Source organism: Triticum urartu, chromosome 1, assembly GCF_003073215.2.
Source record: "Triticum urartu cultivar G1812 chromosome 1, Tu2.1, whole genome shotgun sequence".
Classification (NCBI taxonomy): Eukaryota; Viridiplantae; Streptophyta; class Magnoliopsida; order Poales; family Poaceae; genus Triticum; species Triticum urartu.
The window spans coordinates 461,937,565-461,962,447 of NC_053022.1; the positions used below are offsets into that span (position 1 = coordinate 461,937,565).

Genomic DNA, 24,883 nt, shown 5'->3' on the forward strand with positions numbered 1-24,883 from the left:
GGGTCCGGGAAGGTTGAGCAGCCAGGTGCGTGGCTCGCCGGCGAGGTCCATGGGAAGCCAGTTGGCCATGACCTTGTCGTCGCCCCCGGCTTTGAGGATGGCCTCTTCGTACGCCAGCAGGAAAGCTGACGGGTCCGCCGCGCCGTCGTAGCGCGGCGGCATCTCCGGCCTAAACTTGGGCAGCCACTGCACCCGCCGCAGGGCGGGGGCCAGGGCTCGGAGCCCCCTGGCCCCGTTGTCAACGCTGACCGTCGGAGTCGGCGGCAGTGTGCCTGCCATGTGGGCGAGGCGCGGTGGCGACGGAGCGCAGATCGACAGAAGGGAAGCTATGGCGCACCCCTACCTAGCGCGTCAAATGTCGGATGTGGGGTTCTGGCAAACCCTTAAGGTTCGAACACTGGGGTGCGCGCAAAGTCTTTTCCTTTCACCGATCTACCGCCTAGCTCACTAAGATCTCACAGACGAACTTGACAAACTCGCAACACGGAAAGACACAAGATTGATACAGGTTCGGGCCACCATTGTGGTGTAATACCCTACTCCAGTGTGGTGGTGGATTGCCTATTGGGCTGATGATGAACAATACAATGGGAAGAACAACCTCCTGAGGTTGAGGTGTTCTTGTGCTTGGCTAACTTGTGTGGGTGAGAGTGATCCAAGATCTCTTCGTCCCCTGCCTATGGTGGTGGCTAGTTCTACTTATAGAGGCCCCGGTCCTCTTCCCAAATCTTGAGTGGGAAGGGAGCCAACAATGGCGGGCAAATTTGAAGGAGGGCAGCTAGTACAAGCTATCCTGACAAAAGTGGTCTTCGCCTACTAAAGGCTCTGGTGGTGATGCCGTCTAGGGCTCCACGATGATCTCCGTCTTGCCGTCCTTCTGGTCTTGGTCTTGTTGCACCAAAATGGCAACCTTTGCCTGATGCCTCGGTACTCCTCTCCCATGCTGGTTCCCTTAGCACCAAAGAGGAAACAAGGATGCTGTGCGCGCTGGCGCCCGCCTGGTGTTGATCGTCATGGCTCATGTCACGAGAGCCTCGTGAGGTTCGCCTCGCCTTGATATCTTCGCCCCTCGTGAGCCTGCCTGACTAGGCCGCTCCAGAGGAGGTCATGTGTCATCCCCCTCGCGAGGCTTGGCCCCTCGCGAGGGTCTTGGATGCCTTGTTGATGAAGGTGGGCCGTACGGCCTGCTAGCTTAGCCACGCCGCGGGCCGCAGGTAGGCAAGCCTGGGGACCCCCGTTCCCAGGATGCCGACATCTGGACTAGGTAGCACGATCAATGTTTGAATGATGATTCAATAAGCAATAGACTTAGAATGAAACTATCAACCATTAACTTCAAAGCAATAGGGTTGCTAGAGGGTAGAATCCAAACAGTACTGTTCACTTGTTCGTGTCCCGGTTAGAATCGACACGGGTCCAAGAATTAATGGTGATGATGAGAAGTATCACTATACCAGGAACTCTTAAGAGGTGGAGAAATTCTCACGACTTTCTTGACAATAAAGATGGTAATACTCCAAGGTAAAGAAGAACAAATGCTGGATAGCAAGGAACTCAAGGTATAGCACAAAACACGATCAAGTTTGTGTTGGAGGGAAGGCAATAAAGGGGCCGATGATAACACAAATCATCGAGGGCAAGGATGGTATTTCTCATCAAGAATTCGATAGGTACCTTGGAAGAGCTCAAAATGTTTATGATGATCATGACACATTTGTCGAGAGGTTTCATGAAGATGTAATCGATCATCGATGACATCAAGTCAAAGGAATGATGAAGCGAAAGGTAATTGGAACCATGGGTACGACACAAACTCGAAATCAAGTTTGTTATTCAAGGAGAAATGATAAGACGAGGAAGATCGACGTAAGATTAGCTCACCGTCGAAATTTGTGCTTTGGGGAGAAGGACCAGGTAGCACAGTTAAAATCATCACGATAATGATATAGCCAAACAGGTTAGGAACGACGTGATCGGGTACAAACCCATAAGTAAAGAAGATTACTAAAGGTTGTTGAACCATAGTGCGGACTCGGTTCAGTTATCGGTGTCTATTTAATAACTTAGAGCCCATGAAAAGTGGAATCAGTGAGAATGCAGTACTTGAGGAAGAACTCATAAGTTATGCAGTTCATGATAATCTCGAGATACTAGGGGGGTAATACTCGACGACAGATCAAAGTAGAGGTCGGACTAGGGTATTGCTCTGCAGAAGACAAGTGCTTAAACTTGCACGAGAAATGGTATTTAAATGAGAACATGGTCGGAACCACGATTGCAAAAGATCAATTCATAGATACCAAATGATATTATATCAAGGGAGTAACTATTATTACAAGAAGCTTCCATGATAGGATATACATCGTGTCCATGGGCATGAACACAAAGTTCAAGGTCGACTCCCACTTCTTCAATGTAAAACCTTCCATTCACCTCTCACCTTTTTCGAAAATGACATTAGTTGTTGAAATTTTTACCTGGTGCAATACCAGATAAGTGTGACCCGTGAAATCTTTTGGGTTCACATAGATTAAGGAAGGCATAGGTTCAACCCATTGGGGCATCGTAGAAACATATACCACAAATTTCAGGAGCGAATAACTCAAGCTCGGGAGCAGAGCATGGTTGACAAAAGGAGAGGATACAATTTACCAAAGGCATTATGTATTCGAGGAAAGACTCACAAGCTTATTGAATATGAAGGACGTTGTCTGGTGGTCCACAAGGGATCTGATGTGAGCATCGGTACTTAACCAGAGGAAGAAAGAATGCAATGAGATCAGATTATAGAAACAACTGACTAACTCAAAGCTCAAATGCAAAGGAATTATGTACTCCAAGACAAGGGATCAGAAGCAAAGCTCTGATTAGGGATGGATAAGTTGAATAGCCTTAGGGGTACAATCGATGGCAATTTGATTGGTCGAGATCCAGCTCATGTTTAAAATGATGTCTAAGCCGGAAGGACGAAATGAAGGATCTGATTAAGGATTGCGAGCATTCACAACATATTGATTCAACAGACTCAAACTGATAATGACTAAGGATGACAATAAGATTACCGGACTTATGAGGTTAATCATAATGCAAGCAAGCAAGAATTTCAAGAGCAATAGGTTGTTGAGGGTTTTCGGAGATCGAATGGTATTTCGAAGACTTTTGTGAAAAACATGTATCCACTGGGGATGAGCGGATACTTGATAAGTGCGAGAAATTATTCGTACAGGTATTCAGGTTGCAAAGAACTACAAGGGCCGTGGGCACAAGGTATTTTTGGAACAATAGAGAGAATTTTGGGGTATCTTGTAATAACAAGATTAACTGGGAATAAAAGTAAGGATGACAGGTGTAGGTATTTATCCATAGGGATATTTTGGTGGAAGGGTATGGCAAAAGCAATGGGCACAAAGTCTCGAGAGAACAACGACGAGTATCTTCGGAATCCTTCGGTACAGCAGGCGATCATGTGTAACAAGGGGCTCTTCGGGTGGATGTGATCACGAGACCCTAATGTTAGAGTTAGTAAAAACCATTTCACCCGAATAGAAGAGAGATCAGAATCCTAGAGTATAGATGAGGAATAAAAGATCCTAATACCACCCAATGGCAACGTGGGCTCGTAAGGCACACAATCATGTTAGTAAAACTTTAGCAATATCTAGACTCGACTTCGGCCAAGGAGTGTGGAAGGGGATTCCTACAGGCAGTCGACTCTGATACCAACTTGTGACTCCCCGATTTGACCGTACACTAATCATACACGCAAATGTGTAGGACCAAGATCAGGGACTCACGGGAAGATATCACAACACAACTCTAGACACAAATAAAATAATACAAGCTTTATATTACAAGCCAGGGGGCCTCGAGGGCTCGAATACATAAGAGTCAGCGGAAGCAATAATATCTGAGTACAGACATAAGTTAAACAAGTTTGCCTTAAGAAGGCTAGCACAAACAGGGATACATATCGAAAGAGGTGTAGGCCTCCTGCCTGGTATCCTCCTAAACTAATCCTGGTCGTCATCAGTGGCCTGCACGTAGTAGTAGACACCTCCAGTGTAGAAGGAGTCGTCGTCGACGGTGGCGTCTGGCTCCTGGACTCCATCGTTTGGTCGCAACAATCAGGTATAGAAAGGGGGAAAAGGGGGGAGCAAAGCAACCGTGAGTACTCATCCAAAGTACTCGCAAGCAAGGAGCTACACTACATATGCATTAGTATCAATGAAAGGGGGTAGTATGTGTGGACTGAACTGCAGAATGCCGAAATAAGAGGGGGATAGCTAGTCCTGTCGAAGACTACGCTTCTAGCCGCCTCCATCTTGCAGCATGTAGAAGAGAGTAGATGGTAAGTTCACCAAGTATCATCGCATAGCATAATCCTACCCGGTGATCCTCCCCTCGTCACCCTGTGAGAGAGCGATCACCGGTTGTATCTGGCACTTGGAAGGGTGTGTTTTATTAAGTATCCAGTTCTAGTTGTCATAAGGTCAAGGTACAACTCCAGATCGTCCTTTTACCGAGGGACACGGCTATTCGAATAGATCAACTTCCCTGCAGGGGTGCACCACATTTCCCAACAAGCTCGATCCCCTTTGTCCGGACACACTTTTCTGGGTCATGCCTGGCCTCAGAAGATCAACACGTCGCAGCCCTACCTAGGCACAACAGAGAGGTCAACACGCCGGTCTAAATCCTATGGCGCAGGGGTCTGGGCCCATCGCCCATTGCACACCTGCACGTTGCGTACGCAGCCGACGAGTAGACCTAGCCTCCCTTATACAAGAGCAGGCGTTCCAGTCCAACCCGGCACGCGCCGCTCAGTCGCTGACATCACGAAGGCTTCAGTTGATACCATGACGTCGAGTGCCCATAACTATTCCCGCGTAGTTGATTAGTGTGTATAGGCCAGTGGCCAGACTCAGATCAAATACCCAGATCTCGTTAAGCATGTTATTTTGAAATAACCACGGATGCCGACCAGGGCCAGGCCCACCTCTCTCCTAGGTGGTCTCAACCTATCCTGTCGCTCCGCCACAAAGGTTCACTCAGAGGGCCGTCCGGACAAACGTCCTTTCGGACCCAATCCATGAATCACTCGCGGGTACTCTATGAGCCGACCCGACTTTAGTCACCACAAGTATCATATATGTATAAATATATACCCGTGATCACCTCCCGAGTGATCACGGCCCGATAGTATAGCAAGGAAGACGGACAAGAATGTAGGGCCACTGATGATAAACTAGCATCCTATACTAGGCATTTAGGATTGCAGGTAAGGTATCAATAACTATAGCAACAATGACAGGCTATGCATCAGGATAGGATTAACGGAAAGCGGTAACATGCTACACTACTCTAATGCAAGCAGTAGAGAGAAGAGTAGGCGATGTCTGGTGAACAAGGGGGGGGGGGCTTGCCTGGTTGCTCTGGCAAGAAGGGTTCGTCGTCGATGTAGTTGATCACAGGGGTACCGACAGCGGTCTCGGGGTTTACCGGAAAGAAGTAACGGAGGGGAACACAATAAATAACAGAGAAATCAAAGCAACACAAAGGATAACATGGCAATACACGGTGCTAGGGTGACCTAACGAAGTAGTAGGCGATACCGGTGAAGGGGGGGATCATCCAGAAAAGTATTCCTAGTGTTTCGCGTTTCGGACAGACAAACCGGAGGGGAAAGTTGCAGGTTCGTTATGCTAGGGACGCGTGACAGATGAACGGATAGCGTATTCGGATCCGCCTCGCTTTTTTGAGCAACTTTCATGCATAAAACTTTTTCATCCGAGTTACTGTTTATTTTCTATTAATTTTCAAAGTTTAAAACAATTCCTGGTTTTAATTTCAATTCGAAAATAAATGCTAAAACGGTAGATCCACCCAGCACAGTATACACAAAGTGTACACAGTGACTGACAGGTGGGCTAGGGGGTCCCGATTAACCAGTCAACGTTTGACTGGTCAACAGGGGGTGGGGCCCGCCTGTCATCTACCCATTTAACTAATTACAGTTTAATTAGCTAGTTAAAGTAAGCTAATTAACCTTTTAATTAATTAATTAATAATTAATATTAATATTATCTGATGTCTACTACACAACCTTCTTGTAGATGTTGTTGGGCCTCCAAGTGCAGAGGTTTGTAGGACAGTAGCAAATTTCCCTCAAGTGGATGACCTAAGGTTTATCAATCCATAGGAGGCGTAGGATGAAGATGGTCTCTCTCAAGCAACCCTGCAACCAAATAACAAAGAGTCTCTTGTGTCCCCAACACACCCAATACAATGGTAAATTGTATAGGTGCACCAGTTCGGCGAAGAGATGGTGATACAAGTGGTATATGGATAATAGATAATGGTTTTTGTAATCTGAAAATATAAAAACTGCAAGGTAACTAATGATAAAAGTGAGCGTAAACGGTATTGCAATGTGTTGAAACAAGGCCTAGGGTTCATACTTTCACTAGTGCAAGTCCTCTCAACAATAATAACATAATTGGGTCACATAACTATCCCTCAACATGCAACAAAGAGTCACTCCAAAGTCACTAATAGCGGAGAATGAACGAAGAGATTATGGTAGGGTATGAAACCACCTCAAAGTTATTCTTTCCAATCAATTCGTTGGGCTATTCCTATAAGTGTCACAAACAGCCCTAGAGTTCGTACTAGAATAACACCTTAAGACACAAATCAACCAAAACCCTAATGTCACCTAGATACTCCAATGTCACCTCAAGTATCCGTGGGTATGATTATACGATATGCATCACACAATCTCAGATTCATCTATTCAACCAACACATAGAACCTTAAAGAGTGCCCCAAAGTTTCTACCAGAGAATCACGACGAAAAAGTGTGCCAACCCCTATGCATAAGTTCATGGGCGAAACCCGCAAGTTGGTCACCAAAACATGCATCAAGTGAATCACATGATATCCCATTGTCACCACAGATACGCACGGCAAGACATACATCAAGTGTTCTCAAATCTTTAAAGACTCAATCCGATAAGATAACTTCAAAGGGGAAACTCAATCCATTACAAGAGAGTAGAGGGGGAGGAGAAACATAAGATCCAACTATAATAGCAAAGCTCGCGATACATCAAGATCGTGCCAAATCAAGAACACGAGAGAGAGAGAGATCAAACACATAGCTACTGGTACATACCCTCAGCCCCGAGGGAGAACTACTCCCTCCTTGTCATGGAGAGCACCGGGATGATGAAGATGGCCACCGGAGAAGGATTCCCCCTCCGGTAGGGTGCGGAACGGGTCTAGATTTGTTTTCGATGGCTACGGAGGCTTCTAGCGGCAGAACTCCCGATCTATTGTGCTCCCTGATTGTTTTAGGGTATGTGGAGATATATAGGAGGAAGAGGTACGTCAGGGGAGCCACGAGGGGCCCATGATGGTGGAGGGCGCGCCCAGGGGGGTGGGCGTGCCCCCTGCCTCGTGGCTTCCTCGTTGCTTCCCTTACGTGGACTCCAAGTCTCCTGGGTTGCTTTCCTTCCAAAAATAAGTTCTGTGAAGTTTCAGGTCAATTGGACTCCTTTTGATTTTCCTTTTCTGCGATACTCTAAAACAAGGAAAAATAGAAACTGGAACTGAGCTCTAGGTTAATAGGTTAGTCCCAAAAATAATATAGAAGTGTATAATAAAGCCCATAAACATCCAAAGTTGATAATATAATAGCATGGAACTATCAAAAATTATAGATACGTAGGAGACGTATCGGCATCCCCAAGCTTAATTCCTGCTCGTCCTCGAGTAGGTAAATGATAAAAACAGAATTTTTGATGTGGAATGCTACCTAACATATTTATCCATGTAGTTCTCTTTATTGTGGCAAGAATATTTAGATCCATAAGATTCAAGACAAAAGTTTAATATTGACATAAAAATAATATTACTTCAAGCATACTAACTAAGCAATTATGTCTCTTCAAAATAACATGGCCAAAGAAAGTTATCCCTACAAAATCATATAGTCTGGCTATGCTCCGTCTTCACCACACAACATATTTAAATCATGCACAACCCCGATGACAAGCCAAGCAATTGTTTCATACTTTTGATGTTCTCAAACTTTTTCAATCTTCACACAATATATGAGCGTGAGCAATGGACATATCACTATAGGTGTAATAGAATGGTGGTTGTGGAGAAGACAAAAAGGAGAAGATAGTCTCACATCAACTAGTCGTATCAACGGGCTATGGAGATGCCCATCAATAGATATCAATGTGAGTGAGTAGGGATTGCCATGCAACGGATGCACTAGAGCTATAAGTGTATGAAAGCTCAAAAACAAACTAAGTGGGTGTGCATCCAACTCTCTTGCTCACGAAGACCTAGGGCATTTTGAGGAAACCCATCATTGGAATATACAAGCCAAGTTCTATAATGAAAAATTCGCACTACTATATGAAAGTGACAACATAGGAGACTCTCTATCATGAAGATCATGGTGCTGCTTTGAAGCACAAGTGTGGTAAAAGGATAGTAGCATTGCCCCTTCTCTCTTTTTCTCTCATTTTTTTATTTTTTTATTTGGGCCTTCTCTTTTTTATGGCCTCTTTTCTCTTTTGTGGGGGCTTCTTTGGCCTCTTTTATTTATTTATTTTCATCCAGAGTCTCATCCCAACTTGTGGGGGAATCATAGTCTCCAGCATCCTTTCCTCACTGGGACAATGCTCGAATAATGATGATCATCACACTTTTATTTACTTACAACTCAAGAATTACAACTCGATTCTTAGAACAAAATATGACTCTATATGAATGCCTCCGGCGGTGTACCGGGATTATGATGAATCAAGAGTGACATGTATGAAAAATTATGAACGGTGGCTTTGCCACAAATACGATGTCAACTACTTGGTCATGCAAAGCAATATGACAATGATGAAGCGTGTCATAATAAACGGAACGGTGGAAATTTGCATGGCAATATATCTCGGAATGGCTATGGAAATGCCATGATAGGTAGGTATGGTGGCTGTTTTGAGGAAGATATATGGTGGGTTTATGGTACCGGCGAAAGTTGCGCGGTACTAGAGAGGCTAGCAATGGTGGAAGGGTGAGAGTGCGTATAATCCATGGACTCAACATTAGTCATAAAGAACTCACATACTTATTGCAAAAATCTATTAGTTATCGAAACAAAGTACTACGCGCATGCTCCTAGGGGGATAGATTGGTAGGAAAACACCATCGCTCGTCCCCGACCGCCACTCATAAGGAAGACAATCAATAAATAAATCATGCTCCGACTTCATCACATAACGGTTCACCATACGTGCATGCTACGGGAATCACAAACTTTAACACAAGTATCTCTCAAATTCACAACTACTCACTAGCATGACTCTAATATCACCATCTTCATATCTCAAAACAATCATCAAGTATCAAACTTCTCATAGTATTCAATGCACTTTATATGAAAGTTTTATTATACCCCTGTTGGATGCCCATCATATTAGGACTAAATTCATAACCAAAGAAAATTACCAAGCTGTTCTAAAGACTCTCAAAATAATATAAGTGAAGCACGAGAGTTCATCTATTTCTTCAAAATAAAACCACCACCATGCTCTAAAAAGATATAAGTGAAGCACTAGAGCAACAACAAACTACTTCGAAAGATATAAGTGAAGATCAATGAGTAGTGGAATAATTATGCAACTATGTGAAGACTCTCTAACATTTACGAATTTCAGATCTTGGTATTTTATTCAAACAGCAAGCAAAACAAAAGAAAATAAAATGGCACTCCAAGAAAAACACATATCATGTGACGAACAAAAATATAGCTCCAAGTAAAGTTACCGATGAACGGAGACGAAAGTGGGGATGCCTTCCGGGGCATCCCCAAGCTTAGGCTTTTGGTTGTCCTTGATTATCTTGGGGTGCCATGGGCATCCCCAAGCTTAGTCTCTTGCCACTCCTTATTCCATAGTCCATCGAATCTTTACCCAAAACTTGAAAACTTCACAACACAAAACTTAACAGAAAACTCGTAAGCTCCGTTAGTATAAGAAAATAAATCACCACTTAGGTACTGTTGTGAACTCATTCTAAATTCATATTGGTGTAATATCTACTTTATTCCAACTTATCTATGGTTCATACCCTCCGATACTACTCATAGATTCATCAAAATAAGCAAACAACACATCGAAAACAGAATCTGTCAAAAACAGAACAGTCTGTAGTAATCTGGATCAAACGTATACTTATGGAACCCCAAACATTCTAAAATAAATTTCTGGACCTGAGGAATTTATCTATTAATCATCTTCAAAAAGAATTAACTAAATAGCACTCTCCAATAGAAAATGGCAGCAATTCTCATGAGCGCTAAATTTTCTGTTTTTTTACAGCATGATCGCAAAGACTTTCCCCAAGTCTTCCCAACGATTCTACTTGGCACAAACACTAATTAAAAGAATAAAACCACATCTAAACAGAGGCTAGATGAATTATTTATTACTAAACAGGAACAAAAAATAAAATTGGGTTGCCTCCCAACAAGCGCTATCGTTTAACGCCCCTAGCTAGGCATGATGATTTCAATGATGCTCACATAAAAGATAAGAATTGTAACATAAAGAGAGCACCATGAAGAATATGACTAGCACATTTAAGTCTAACCCACTTCCTATGCATAGGGATTTTGTGATCAAACAACTTGTGGAAACAAGAATCAACTTGCATAGGGAGGTAAAACAAGCATAACTTCAAAACTTTAAGCACATAGAGAGGAAACTTGATATAATTGCAATTCCTACAAGCATATGTTCCTCCCTCATAATAATTTTCAGTAGCATCATGAATGAATTAAACAATATAAATATCACACAAAGCATTCTTTTCATGATCTACAAGCCTAGAATTTTTATTACTCTCCACATAAGCAAATTTCTTCTCGTGAATAGTAGTGGGAGCAAACTCAACAAAGTAACTATCATGGGATTGAAAATTGAAATCAAGATGACAAGTTTCATTGTTATCATTATTCTTTAAGGCATACGTGTCATCACAATAATCATCATAGATAGGAGGCATGCTTTCATCATAGTAAATTTTCTCATCAAAGCTTGGGGGACAAAAAATATCATCTTCATCAAACATAGCTTCCCCAAGCTTGTGGCTTTGCATATGATTAGCATCATGGATATTAAAGGAATTCATGCTAACAACATTACAATCATGCTCATCATTCAAATATTTAGTGCCAAATATTTTAATGCATTCTTCTTCTAACACTTTGGCACAATTTTCCTTTCCATCATACTCACGAAAGATATTAAAAAGATGAAGCATATGAGGCAAACTTAATTCCATTTTTATAGTTTTCTTTTATAGACTAAACTAGTGATAAAACAAGAAACAAAAAGATTCGATTGCAAGATCTAAAGATATACCTTCAAGCGCTAACCTCCCCAGCAACGGTGCCAGAAAAGAGCTTGATGTCTACTACACAACCTTCTTCTTGTACACGTTGTTGGGCCTCCAAGTGCAGAGGTTTGTAGGACAGTAGCAAATTTCCCTCAAGTGGATGACCTAAGGTTTATCAATCCGTAGGATGCGTAGGATGAAGATGGTCTCTCTCAAGCAACCCCGCAACCAAATAACAAAGAGTCTCTTGTGTCCCCAACACACCCAATACAATGGTAAATTGTATAAGTGCACTAGTTCGGCGAAGAGATGGTGATACAAGTGGTATATGGACTGTAGATAATGGTTTTTGTAATCTGAAAATATAAAAACAGCAAGGTAGCAAGTATCCATGGGTATGATTATACGATATGCATCAGACAATCTCAGATTCATCTATTCAACCAACACATAGAACCTCAAAGAGTGCCCAAAGTTTCTACCGGAGAATCATGACGAAAACGTGTGCCAACCCCTATGCATAAGTTCATGGGCGGAACCCGCAAGTTGGTCACCAAAACATAAATCAAGTGAATCACGTGATATCCCATTGTCACCACAGATACGCACGGCAAGACATACATCAAGTGTTCTCAAATCTTTAAAGACTCAATCCGATAATATAACTCCAAAGGGGAAACTCAATCCATTACAAGAGAGTAGAGGGGGAGGAGAAACATAAGATCCAACTATAATAGCAAAGCTCGCGATACATCAAGATCATGCCAAATCAAGAACACGAGAGAGAGAGAGAGATCAAACACATGGCTACTGGTACATACCCTCAGCCCCGATGGAGAACTACTCCCTCCTCGTCATGGAGAGCACCGGGATGATGAAGATGGCCCCCGGAGAAGGATTCCCCCTCCGGCAGGGTGCCGGAACGGGTCTAGATTGGTTTTTGATGGCTACGGAGGCTTCTGGCGGCGGAACTCCCGATCTATTGTGCTCCACAATCGTTTTAGGGTATATGGAGATATATAGGAGGAAGAGGTACGCCAGGGGAGCCACGAGGGGCCCACGAGGGTGGAGGGCGCGCCCAGGGGGTGGGCGCGCCCCCTGCCTCGTGGCTTCCTCGTTGCTTCCCTTACGTGGACTCCAAGTCTTCCGGGTTGCTTTCCTTCCAAAAATAAGTTCCATGAAGTTTCAGGTCAATTGGACTCCGTTTGATTTTCCTTTTCTGCGATATTCTAAAACAAGGAAAAACAGAAACTGGCACTGGGCTCTAGGTTAATAGGTTAGTCCCAAAAATAATATAAAAGTGTATAATAAAGCCCATAAACATCCAAAGTTGATAATATAATAGCATGGAACAATAAAAAATTATAGATATGTTGGAGACGTATCATTATCAATTTTGGAAATCTTTTTTTGTTTAGGGCCAGGGCGCTGGGGCCCGCTGGCAGTGGCACAAGGTTAGCGGGGCGGGGCGGGTTAACGGGGCGGGCGTGGGCGGCCATGGAGACCGAACCACGCACGACCCCAGGAGCAGCTCGGGCCCCGGCGGCCGAGCGTAGCCTACGGCGAGGCCAGGCGAGGCGTGGCTAGCAGGGGCGCGGCCGACAGAGGCAGGCGACCGCGGTGGAGTAGGGCCGCGGTGCCGAGCTAAACAGAGCAGCAGGGGGGGGGACGAGGCACGAGCGGCGACGACGCGGACGGAGCCGGTGGGGGCGGCGAGCAGGTGGAACGGCCCGGGGTGGGTGCGGCGCAGGCGGGCGGCGGGGCGCCGGTGGCCAGCAGAACGGGAGGGGGCGAGCGGGGCGCAGCCAGGGGAACCGCAAGCGAAGGTGAGGCAGGGCACGCACGGCGGATGCGACCGACAGCTGGTGAGCACGGCGAGCTGGGCGAGCGGCCAGGGGAGACGCAGCGGGCGGGGCTCGGCGACGGAGGTTGTGTATGGTGCGGGGTAGAGGACGGCGAGCGCGCAGGGCAGCGAGGCAGGGTGCGGCCGCAACAGCTGGTGGGTGCGGTCAGCGCGGTCGCGGCGTGCCGGCATGTGCTGGGCCGCAGCGACAACACAACGCAGTAGAGGAGCGGCGGCGGCAACGGACGCGGGCGGGGCGCGAGCAACGGCAAGCAACAAGCAGCGGTGTAGTGATTGAGGCAGCAGCAGTAGCGGTTAGCAAAAACAACAGCTGGCAGAGCAAAGCAGCAGCGGCGGGACGATGGGCGATGGCCTACGGCGACTGAAACTATGGGGGAACAGGGGGAATTGGCCGAGGAGCTCACCACGGAGCTCGTGGGCGCGTCGGGGAAGCCGGGGACGGGCCGGAGCAAGGTGAATCGACGGCGAGGTGTGTGACGGCCGACGGGGAAGAAGAACAAGGTGATGGCTCCATGGCGTCCTAGGTGATGGCGCTCTGCGTGGATGAAGAGGACGACGGCATGCTCCTCCTAGGCATGGCGATGCGGCGAGACACGTCGGGGGCGCCTCGGGGATGGCGGTGGCCGCGGTGGTGGTGCGGCGACAGAAACGGGCGCGTCAGGTGAGGAGGGGGAAGGGGGGATCTGGGGAGAGAGGGGGAGTGTAGCTAGGGTTTCTGGGAAGGGGGGGGTCAACGCCGTTTTAACCATCGGGGGAGCCGTGGGATGGCCGGCACGTGCCTAGGCGCCATGGATGCCCTCCACGTCCTCCTTGTTTCTCCCTGTAGCTGGAGGTAGAGGAAAATGGAGGTGGGGTGGGCTTCAGTGTGGGGTGTTGGGCCAAAGTGCACATTGACTTTAGTTTTTCTAATTCTCTTTGCTAATTTGTATTTTCTTCTACTGTCTTGCATCAAGTTGGGCCACCAAATGATTTTTTCTTTGAACTAAACTTTGCACTTAAATCTAACACAATAGCTAAGAGTGGCACAAAAAGTTTGGGTTCTATTAGAATTCATTTGATTTTGTTTTGAATTTAAAGGTGATTGGTAGGTGATGTTGGGTCAATACCAAAATAGCTAGGGGCATTTTTAGAGTTCCCAATAATGTTGGTTTCTACATGATAACTCTTTAGTGAATATTTGCAACCCACCGAACATTTTTGTTTAACCGTTAATTCAAATAATAATTTCACTTGGAATTTGAATTTGAATCGGGTTTGGATCAAAGTGAGGTTTAGCAAATTAATTGCGATGACATGGCACCGTTAGGAGGGGATCACTATAGCTTAATTATTCGGGCGTCCCAAAGGAAACCAGAAAAACCAGAGAAAAGCAAAAAACAATGGTACTAAAATGAAAAAAATGAACAAACCCACGCTACAGAACAACATCTTAAGAAAATCGGCAGAAACGGTAATGCTCCTCGGGCCATAGCGCACTCTGTGTGCCTTTTGCCACTCTATTTTACCCTTAAATTTTGGGGGGAACTAGACGTTATCTCACGCATTGATGCAGGAATCTTGTTCAAAAAGGCATAAATAAATGCTAAATAAACTAAAAGTAATGTTACAGTATTTTGCGTGACTTGGTTCCTTAAAGAAAGAACATGCATGGGTTAATGAGGTGCCATGTTTCCATAAATAAAGGAATGTAGAAAACTATTATGCACAACTTGGTGATAATGCATTATTTTATAAAGACTAAAATTAAATAGTGAGTTGCGACTATCTCTACTCCTAAAGGGGCAGTACATAGGTTGTTCGCTCGTTCCTGCATTCACCATCGATCGATAAGACCCCCTCGATCCTCCTCCCACCGGTTTTCTTTCAACGACCACCACCATGGATTTCTTTACTCAACAGACCGTCCATGCCCAAAAAAATCAAACCTTCCATATACAACAACAACCAACCATATCACAATCGCCACAATCATATACAACCGCAACATGCTTCGATCATTCAAAGGAGCGCATCTTCCTTTCCAATTCTTTTCACCCTGCGCCATCTTCTCTTATTTCCGGGTTTCTTATTTTTCATGCCCTTCAATTTGTGTCCTTGTTAGTACCATATCATATCTTCCTTTCTGATTCTTTCCTTGTCCATACTCACCATGTTTCACTTGGGGTCGTCCCCTTTTATCGTCTCTGCTAAGAATAAACCGGGACGGAATCCCCTCTTTCCTTGTCTCTCCTAAAGAAAATTTCCTTCCTTTTGCTTCCTCTTCCTCCATGCAACTTGCAGTTGATGCATGCTCATTGGAAACACTCTTCTCTTCCATCGCTTCCACACCTCGACTTTTTACAGTTCGGTGGCTACCTTGGGAGCAGTGGGAGTTCACCACCGCCATGGCCACTGCGGATGGCGGCAACACACATGAGGCATGGGCATGACTCGAGCGGCTACGCAGGGGGCACGCAGCTACGCATACAAGTCTTGAAACTTGTGGTCTCAGTATCTTTGTGAGGTGAAACTCCTCAATGCCAATTGGCAGTGCAATGTGGAGGCGCTTGCTGAGGTCGCTGGCGTCGCCTACAAGGAGCGTAGGACCGCAAGGCTGCCATGTGCAGCCCAGGTTCACAAGCACCCAACCTTCATGCTCTATTTCCGTCAAGCCCTCATAATTAGTTCCCCTCCCTCGTTAAAGTCGGATATGTTGATAATCTTTTATATGTACTTGTATGAGTGTCCGCTTATGCCACGTAAGTTCTTCTGTTGTTCATTAGCAGCCGTAGTGAGCTGGTTGAGTTATCCATTTCATAAACCTATGAAATGTATAGATTGTTAGCTCTTGCCCTCTAGTTTTTCCGCTTTTAAGCTAACCAAATATTATTGTTTGAATTATACCAGTAAAACAACATTTAGTTTTCTGCTAAGACTTCAGAGGTTCTAAGAAAAGACTAATATCTGCAAAACTATTTTTTTGTTCAACTTATATTTTGGGGCATTATCTGAACAATCATTATTTTCTAGGTTGCTAAAGAGGCTTCTGACATGGTACTAGCTGATGAAAATTTCGGTACCATAGTTGCTGCAGTTGATGAAGGAAGATCTATTTAGAACAACATGAAAGCGTTCATAAGGTTTGTGCACTCAGAGCATTTTACCCCTTCTCATTGGCAGTATTTTGGTTGCTTGCATGTGTTGTGCTTGTGCTATATGACTTGCTAAAGCCGATGTTCCTGAATAGAGCATGATTGCGTTATTGGGACTGCTCACATACTTTATCTAGATTTTACATTCAGTTGTTGGAAAACCTTTTGTTCCTTTAGTATTCCGAAGGTCTTTGCTTCACTGCTACAGATACATGATTACCTTAAACATTGATGAAGTTAGCTTTTCCTTACCTCTGCCTTGGGTAATCCTGATGGGTTGATACCCGTTGAACTTCTATGGGTAAATCTCATCACTGATGGCCCCCCTGCAATTGCTTTGGCTTTCAATCTGTCTGACAAGGACATGAGGAAGAAACCACTAAGGAGGAGTGATGACTCACTGATTACTCCCTGGATTTTGTTCTGTTGCCTGGTAAATGATCACCACATATTTGTTTTATCTCTTTTTGGAACATCTGCATTTGTTTCTTTTCGAGATTAATTTTTCTCACCGACCATACATAACTTGTAGGTCATTGGCCTTTTCGTGGGGGTTGCAACCATCGGCAACTATGTCATCTGGTACACCCACGGACCTTTCATGGGCATTGATCTCATTGGAGATGGCCACACACTTGTCAGTTACTCACAACTCTCTAATTGGGGCCAGTGCACTAGTTGGGATAACTCCAGAGTCGGCCCTTCAGTGCTGGTGCTAGAACTTTCACCTTCGACGACAACCCCTGCGGCTACTTCCAGTCTGGCAAAGTGAAGGCGGTTACGCTCTCGCTCATGGCGATCAAGATGTTGAACTCTCTCAACACCCTCTCTCAGGACACAAGCCTGATCATGATGCCTCCATGGGTCAATCTGTGGCTGCTCCTGGCCATGTCGACGTCGTTGGGGTTGCACTTTGTAATCCTCAACGTGCCATTACTCGGGTATATTCTCCAGTATGTTTATTTAGTGATGTTTCCCAATGTTTCCAAGTGATGTAATTGGTAGCATTTATCTTATTTCTTTCACTCAACAAATCACTAGGTAGTTGCGCTACATTTTGGAGTACCCAAACAGAGCAGAGTAGATAATACATAGTGATTTCTACTTCGTTCCTAGAGCTAATACTGGTATGATATGATTCAGCCTTATCTTCTCTAAGATTTCAACATGTTGGTTTGGATAGCTACTTCTCTGAATGGAAATAAAGGTACACACATGTACTTTGAGAGTGAAGTCCATCTATTACATGTTATCATGTCAACATGAATTCTGATTTCTGCTTCAACATCAACTGTTATGTCTGAAAATATTTGTGTATGATATCTGAACAACGCAGTTGGAAGGGATACATTGCTGGAATGGAGTCTCTTATACTTCAAAAAATGCAATGCTGGACTTGGAAAATAATGTCTTGAAGAAATGTTTGGAGATTATAGTTGAGTAGAAAATTACTAAACACGGTAAGCAATGCCCTCTTGATTTTTTCTGGTTTGTTTTGGAATTCTATCCTCCGCTAAACTAGCCAAGAGGTATATCTTAGTACTATTTAGTTGCTAGCATGCAGTTTTTTCACAATAGCAGTGCCATGCGACCGTCCTTTTTCTTGATGGCACAACACAATGGCATGTTGACACTAAAGCTCGACATTGAGATGCGACCATCTTCTGATCCACAAGTTGCTTGGCTTGCAAGTCATCTAGCAAAGGGTATATCGATTGCTACGTTGTTTGTGGCTATTGTAACCAACACGCATCACTCTACTAATTATATGTCTGCGTGGCAGCGAATATGATGGAAGCTACCACTCCAAGGCGGCAATGAAGTGGCACAAAACTGAAGAACACGTCGCCTGGCTGGTGAAGCTTGAAGCTCCATGCATCAAATTGCCCGTGAGCTGAAGTTCTTTCTTGGTTTGTTCAATTATGTTCCAATATGTGAACGACTATCCTTAATAAATCATGCTTTTAACATTTTATTTTGAAGTTCTCCCACATCTCAGCGTTGCCATGTTAGGGGCTATAAATGGTATCAATGCCACACCTTGGTCTCATTTTTAGGAGAAACTAGGTTGCATCATTTTTCTCTAGAAAGAAGCGGGTGAGAGTAAATACTTGTCACTCTATGATTGAAAACCATATTATATCAAGTTCAATACACATTTCTAACTAGAACAATTGACAACGTATACGCTTGTTTGTCCTGTGGCAATGCTGGTTGTATCCATGCAACATTAATCAAATATTTATATTTCAACTAGATATTTGTTTATTAGGTTCTAGATGGTTTTCTGAGTACCTCGAAACATTTTGAATGTTATCTCTTTAGGTTGTCGTATTTAGCTCATGGATCCAACTTTTGTGGAAGGGAAACTCAAGGTCCCAACTTGATATGCTCTCTCTTTCATTTGGTTTATTGGAGCATATAATTGGTAAATTTGATGACCTAGAAGCACTTTTAGGTATAGGAGATAGAAACTGAGGATAATCTTTTTTTGCTATTCTTTGACAGATACATAAATTTGTATCACGAATCAGGCATGTGTGGGCGAGGGAGGGAAGAGGAGAGAAACATTCACATTTTTCATGCTTTGGACGGGCATTTCTATTCATAGGTTTCTTTTTCCATGGCAATGCATGAGTGTGTCGCCATAATGGTAGAGCCCGGGATGAAGGGTAGGTCTAGTATAGAACCATGAGGTACTGGCACTAAGATAGAAAGACGGTTGCTACCCTTGTCCCTTGTTGTTGGCCTACCACGACGACATCAATCACCAGCTCACTTAGAACACCAGTTAGTGGATTTTGTGATAAGAGTGAGAGAGATGATGGATGTTGGGGTTGGTCTGTTCATTTACGGCTGTCTGAGCGGAATAAATTTCTAGTTTAGAAAATATGGCAAACTGCATTTTATTATATATTGCTTTACAACAAATTGCATTTTATTATAGACGGCTTTACAACAAATTGCATGAGCTAGTGGTTCATATATATTTTTCATCAAGTCGTACAAATTTTTTGGTTAGGATAGAAGGATAAATGCATTGGTTGCTACCGGAGTTAATAAGGGACACGATAGCGTATCAGTTACATGCCCAACAATGAACATCATATTTTTGCCCGTGGTGATGCACGACATTCAACTTTGTCTTAAAGCGTGGAAATGGATCAGGAGACATCGGATCTGCCTTCTTGAGTCGGGGAGGCATCACGAGATGGTGCACGGCTCGTCTCCTTTGACGATAGTGGCGGGTTGACACAAACACAGAGTAGGGGATCAGGTCGAAGAGCGGGGCGGTTGGCGGGGCCTCCTCCTTGGTAGTCTATGGAAAAGTACGGTGTGAAGAAGAGAGAGCGCCATGAAGAATGTGAGGTGGGCGTCATCCGGTTTTAAAGGAGAGGGCTCCATGGCGCGAAACCGAGCGGGAATGGGAGGGTCCGACAGGAAAAAAGACGGATGCGTCATGGGGTTGTTTGTTGTTGGATAACTTGGCGGATAGTGCGGACAACTACATTTCTTCCCACACATGATCTGGATTTGAGGAAGCCAGTAATGTCCAGATGGTTGAATTTTGGGGAGCCTATTGGGCCCTAGTTCAATATCTGAATACACCCGACGGCACGAGAGACAAATGAGCTTAGACATTGGAGACAATCTTAATTATTTTTTTGATTCATTTATATGCATTCTGACTCGTAGCAAGGGACGAGCGTTCTACTAGTATTTAGAAAATAAAGGATTGGTAGCGATGTGCTCTTGCAGCAATAGAGTGGACCAGCCCATTTCGTAGGTTTTGCCTTGTTTTTTTAAATAAAAGTCTGAGGTTTTTACACTTTTCTGTTTTTCCTGCGCGGAAATTTTTCTGTAATGTTTGTTTTTCACTTTGTTTCATTGTCCGTTTCTTTTATTTTCTCTGTTTAATTATCTTTTAGCAATATAAATAAATGTTTTTGACAAATACACGAGGACTAATGTGTGAAAACTTTTAAACCTACGTGAACTTTCTTTAAGCACATGAATATTTTTTAAAAAATTATGCGGACATTTATTTCATGCTACAACCAAACATATTGGAATAGATTTTCACTTTGTGAGAAGAGGGGTAGTTAACAAACAAGTGGACATTCGATTTCATCCATTGATAAGATCAGATTGTACATGGATTTACCCAGGCATTAGCCACGAAGAACTTAGAAGAGAAGTCTAATCTCAATTGTTCTAAAACTGTGATAAGGGCAGGGGTTTGAAGATATTATCCAGAAGATTCCACATGCTTCCAGAACACGACCAAGGCTTAGTTAGTAAGGATGTTAGCATTAGGTTGCTAGCGTATGGTACTGATTCAATCTATTTTTATTTTGTCAATAATGTGATAATCATGCTTGTACCCAAATCATGTGTGTAGCCTATAGGATAAGCCCCATCCTATGAATAAATTCCACGCAGCCCTCTCACAGAGAGGGTAGAATGCTTCAGCCTCATGGCTCAAGGGTAAACCCAAATTGATGGGTTAGACTTTGGTGAGACCTCAAGCGCTAATGTATAGAGAAAACCTTGGCAGACATCGAAGCTATTTGTATTTTTCTTGCTCATACTAGTAACCATGATAAAACTCTTCATCAAATAGATGTTTAATGTGTTTCCTTAAATGGTAAAAGTCAAAATGTTGGTCTGTGTTAAACAACCTTGCAATTTTAAAAACTTCAAATTGCCTCACCATGCCTATAAACTCCATAAGGCTCTAGTCATACAAAAATCCACAAGGCAAGACTAAAGCAAGCCCCCGTGGCATGAGATGAATGTGTAAGGAGATTCCTTGTTAAAAGATTTTTCAAATTGGGAGAATTGACTCAACAATCTTCACTAAGAAAGTTAAAATTGAAATTCTGGTGTGCCAAATATCTGTGGACGATATAACCTTTATATCAACTAACCCCACTTTTAGGTAAACTTATATAAAGCAAGTTTGAGATGTCCATGATGGCCAAGTCGAAGTAATTCCTCAAACTTCAAATAAGGATAACAAAGGAAGGTACCTTCATATTTGAAACCAAATACACATATGTCATGAAGAAATTTGGTATGAAGAACACTAAAGGATTGTTGATGGGAAGTGTTTCACCATATTCATGTGTCACACATATTATATTTTGTATTACCGTCCTTGTGTTTGCATAATAGTGTAAATATACTAGGAACATTAACAAACCGTAGCTTTTATTTAAGAACCTTCATAAGGAGTAAGACACCATGAATCGCATCAAGGGATAATGCACCCTCCATGGCCGATGGGAGTAACTCAGATGTGCTTGAAGTCTTGGAGTGCCCATCGTCCATCCTTCCCCTTGACCATGAACTTGTGTTTAGGGACCCACCACTCTGCCGGCACTGGGTGCTCGTTCGTGAGCGCATCGGCACCCTTGTTCACCAACGCCACATCACGTTCCACCTCTAGCTTGAACCCTCCAGCGCTGCCTTGTTCCCCAGCCACTCCATGTAGGTAGCACTCGAGATTGTGGAGTGTCAACACCGTGGCCGGCATACGCATATACGGAGATCGGATTGTTCTTATGGTCAGCTCCACGGCCACATCCACATATCCCAAAGGTGGGTACATGGGCACAATGTCGCCAGCATTCTGCACATGAAGTGCCTTCAGGTCTGGGAATGAGTTGAACGCCGACCTAAAGAAGCGGTCCCCGACATGGGGGCTTGCGAACACGATAGCAGTCACAGGGAACGATTTAGTGGAGCTCTCGGGTTTGTTGGCGCCACTAGACACCAGATCAACGGCGTTGAGGGTGGCGAGCGACGCACCGAGGCTATGGCCGCAAACGGTGATGCTGACCTCCTCGTCCTTGTACAACTCCACAAGCCTCCTGACCTCCTTGAGAACCTGCAGGCATGTGTGTATGTGCGTCAATGGAGGAAACCGGGAGAAAACCATTTCCTGAAAATAGTCATGTGTGATATTCCCTAGGTCGCCCAAAAATTAGTTATTTCTGAATTAACAAAGTTGCACGGTAAGTACACACAGCCAGCAGGGCATCGCTTTCGTTGAGGCATAAATTTAACATTTGGATAACGCGCTGCCCGAGTTTTTTAACGCAGACCATTTTATACTTGTTATCCTTCCGTTTCTGACGCGTTCAATTGTCCTGGGTGATGGATGGTTTAGCCTGTAAATAAGTCATTATTTTGTTCTTTTTTGCGGGTCAATAAGTCATTCTTTACCAAGTGGTTAGCTTGACAAGCTATCAACAAAAATTTGCAATAAGATTTAACTTCATATATCTTTCACTCGTGGAACCAAGTTTTTGGGCTCTCTCAGAAAATCTTTCGTCTGATGGTTGCCCATCATGTCTTATTTTTCTGGCAAATTTTGACATTTTCCTGTCTGTGTTTTGAACCTTGATAAAAATCTCAAGGATTTTTTTTCGAATGAAAATCTCTAGCATTTTTTAGTGACATAAATTAACAATAGTCAAACTGACTTGCTGTGTCTAGTTAGATCGTCGCCTTGCCTCCGTATAGTCAATCTCTTTGCTTCAGTCTAGTCAAGACTGTGTTGTCTTTTTATATGATAGAACTAGAGTTATTATAAAATTTAGATGTGCAATACTTGAAGCATATCTAGATATGCTTTAGCAAAACTGTTATTTATAACGGTCGGTTTGATCTATTGGACGTACCAAACGCTCATTTATGAAAATTGCATCATTGTGGCGCGTTACTTACCTGATCTTTGGCGCTGGTTTTGGTGAACTCGGAGCTCTTGTTGCTTGAAGTGTACACGGACAGGAACCCTCGGTGCACGACGGCAAAGCGGTTCTGGCTCGCCGCGGAGCCCAGCACGGGCGTGGCGGGCACGGGCGTGAAGTCGAGGTCGTTGACCCACTCCAGGTTCTTGATGGTGCCGCGCCACGCCACGACGATGTCGCGCCTCCCGAGCGCGGCGGCGCCCTCGTCCGTGGCCACGGCCACGTACCCCATCCAGTTGGACTCTCGGCTCCACACGTCCGGCAACGACGGGAGCGGCAGCAGGAGGAAGGACTCCGGGAGTGGCAGCGACGAGGTGGCGTAGACGAACTTGGTGACCTGGTAGTTGTTGCCGTGGTGGGGCACCCCTACGCCGGCCAGTAGGTCGTCGTGGCCGTAGAAGCACGCGCCGCAGTGCGGGGAGCGCCTCTCCGTGTTGAACCCGTCGTAGGTGGCCTGCACCATCTCGCCGTAGGAGATGATGGTGGCGCGGAGGTGCGGGTCCAGAGGGTCCAGGAGGCCCTTCCACGAGTTCTCACCGTGGAGCTCGAGCCACCTGCTGGCCACGGTGCCGACGATAGGCGCCGCCGCCGATGTCGTGCCGCTGCCACGCGGTTTCTCTTGGTCCTGCAGCTTGCTGGCTATGTCTCCAACGATTGGCAATGGGATCGGGAGGAACGACATGGCGCGCGGGCTGCTGGTGGGTGTTAATCCGATGGATCTTCTCGATCGATCGGCTGCGTGCCAGTAAGTATGGCTGCTAGCTAGTGTTGTGGCCTCTTTGCTTCAGCTTGGGCGTGTACTTATAGGACGTTTCCGTGTGAACCATGTGACTTGCTCCAGTATTTATATTATTTCTTCTCAGTCTTACTGTCAATCACTGTACTATATCCTACTGTTAAGTGGCCATTCCCAGTTTTGCATGATGCTGGCATACTTTTTTTTTAAGAAATCACTGGGCTCAAATCAGTTTGTTGGGGAGGAAACACCCAAGGCAATAGCCGCTAGGAGAGATTTTCCTGTGCAATACGGATTACGAATTCCTCCAACCACCGGGACATGTTCCCACTACCCCATGTGCCTAAGTAGCAAAAAGGGACGGAAGTAAGTCCCTCACATACAACATACTCCTTTGGTTCACAAATAAGTGTACGTTTGACATTTAAAATTTATTCATAAAAGAGTGTATTTCTAGTCTTCTACATTCACAATGCATTTTAAAGTAGAAAAAATGCTTCTTTTTCATCACACAATAATCATAATCAAGACCAATGACATTTAACACATGGTCTCCTCACTTTCTACCTGCACTCAGCTCATTCGGGGTGGGGTAATTAAAGAGAAGAGAGATGATGGCTTGCACATTCTAATGCATTTTTTACTACACTTCATAACTTGTCTTAAAAAAATTATATGTACACTTATTCATGGACGGAGGAAGTACAACTATAACACAACCGATCATAGGTAAAAATTCCATAAATAATTCTAAAAAAACCATAGACATACAAAGTGTTCAGAAAATTCATGTAAACTAGAATTTCTTTGAAAAAATTACTCCCACCGGTCCATTTTACTCTACATATAAGATTTGTCGGAAGTCAAGTTTCGTAAAGTTTGATCAACATTATAGGAAAAATATAAACATTCACAATGCAAAGTCATTATTATTTGATGCATCATGAATTTAATTTTTATATTATATAACTTTTATATTATAAAT

The 24,883-nt window shown here is 44.2% G+C and overlaps 1 protein-coding gene and 1 pseudogene across 1 annotated transcript; one reads left to right on the forward strand and one right to left on the reverse strand.

Moving 5' to 3' along the window:
* Positions 1-13,642: 13,642 nt before the first annotated feature.
* Positions 13,643-17,397, forward strand: LOC125532910 (annotated as a pseudogene).
* Positions 17,398-21,409: 4,012 nt separating this feature from the next.
* LOC125519069 (phospholipase A1-II 7-like) lies at positions 21,410-23,941 on the reverse strand. Its single transcript, XM_048683958.1, has 2 exons — positions 23,140-23,941; positions 21,410-22,297 (listed from the first exon to the last, which is right to left on the reverse strand). The coding sequence occupies exons 1-2, from the start codon at positions 23,842-23,844 to the stop codon at positions 21,701-21,703; spliced, it is 1,302 nt and encodes a 433-aa protein (XP_048539915.1). The 5' UTR covers positions 23,845-23,941; the 3' UTR covers positions 21,410-21,700.
* Between the last annotated feature and the right edge of the window lie 942 nt (positions 23,942-24,883).

Coding starts and splice junctions, on each gene's coding strand:
- LOC125519069 (XM_048683958.1), bottom strand. CDS start 23,844: ATGTCGTTCCTCCCGATCCCATTGCCAATCGTTGGAGACATAGCCAGC. Junction 22,298..23,139: donor AAACCAGCGCCAAAGATCAG/GTAAGTAACGCG, acceptor ACATGCCTGCAG/GTTCTCAAGGAGGTCAGGAG.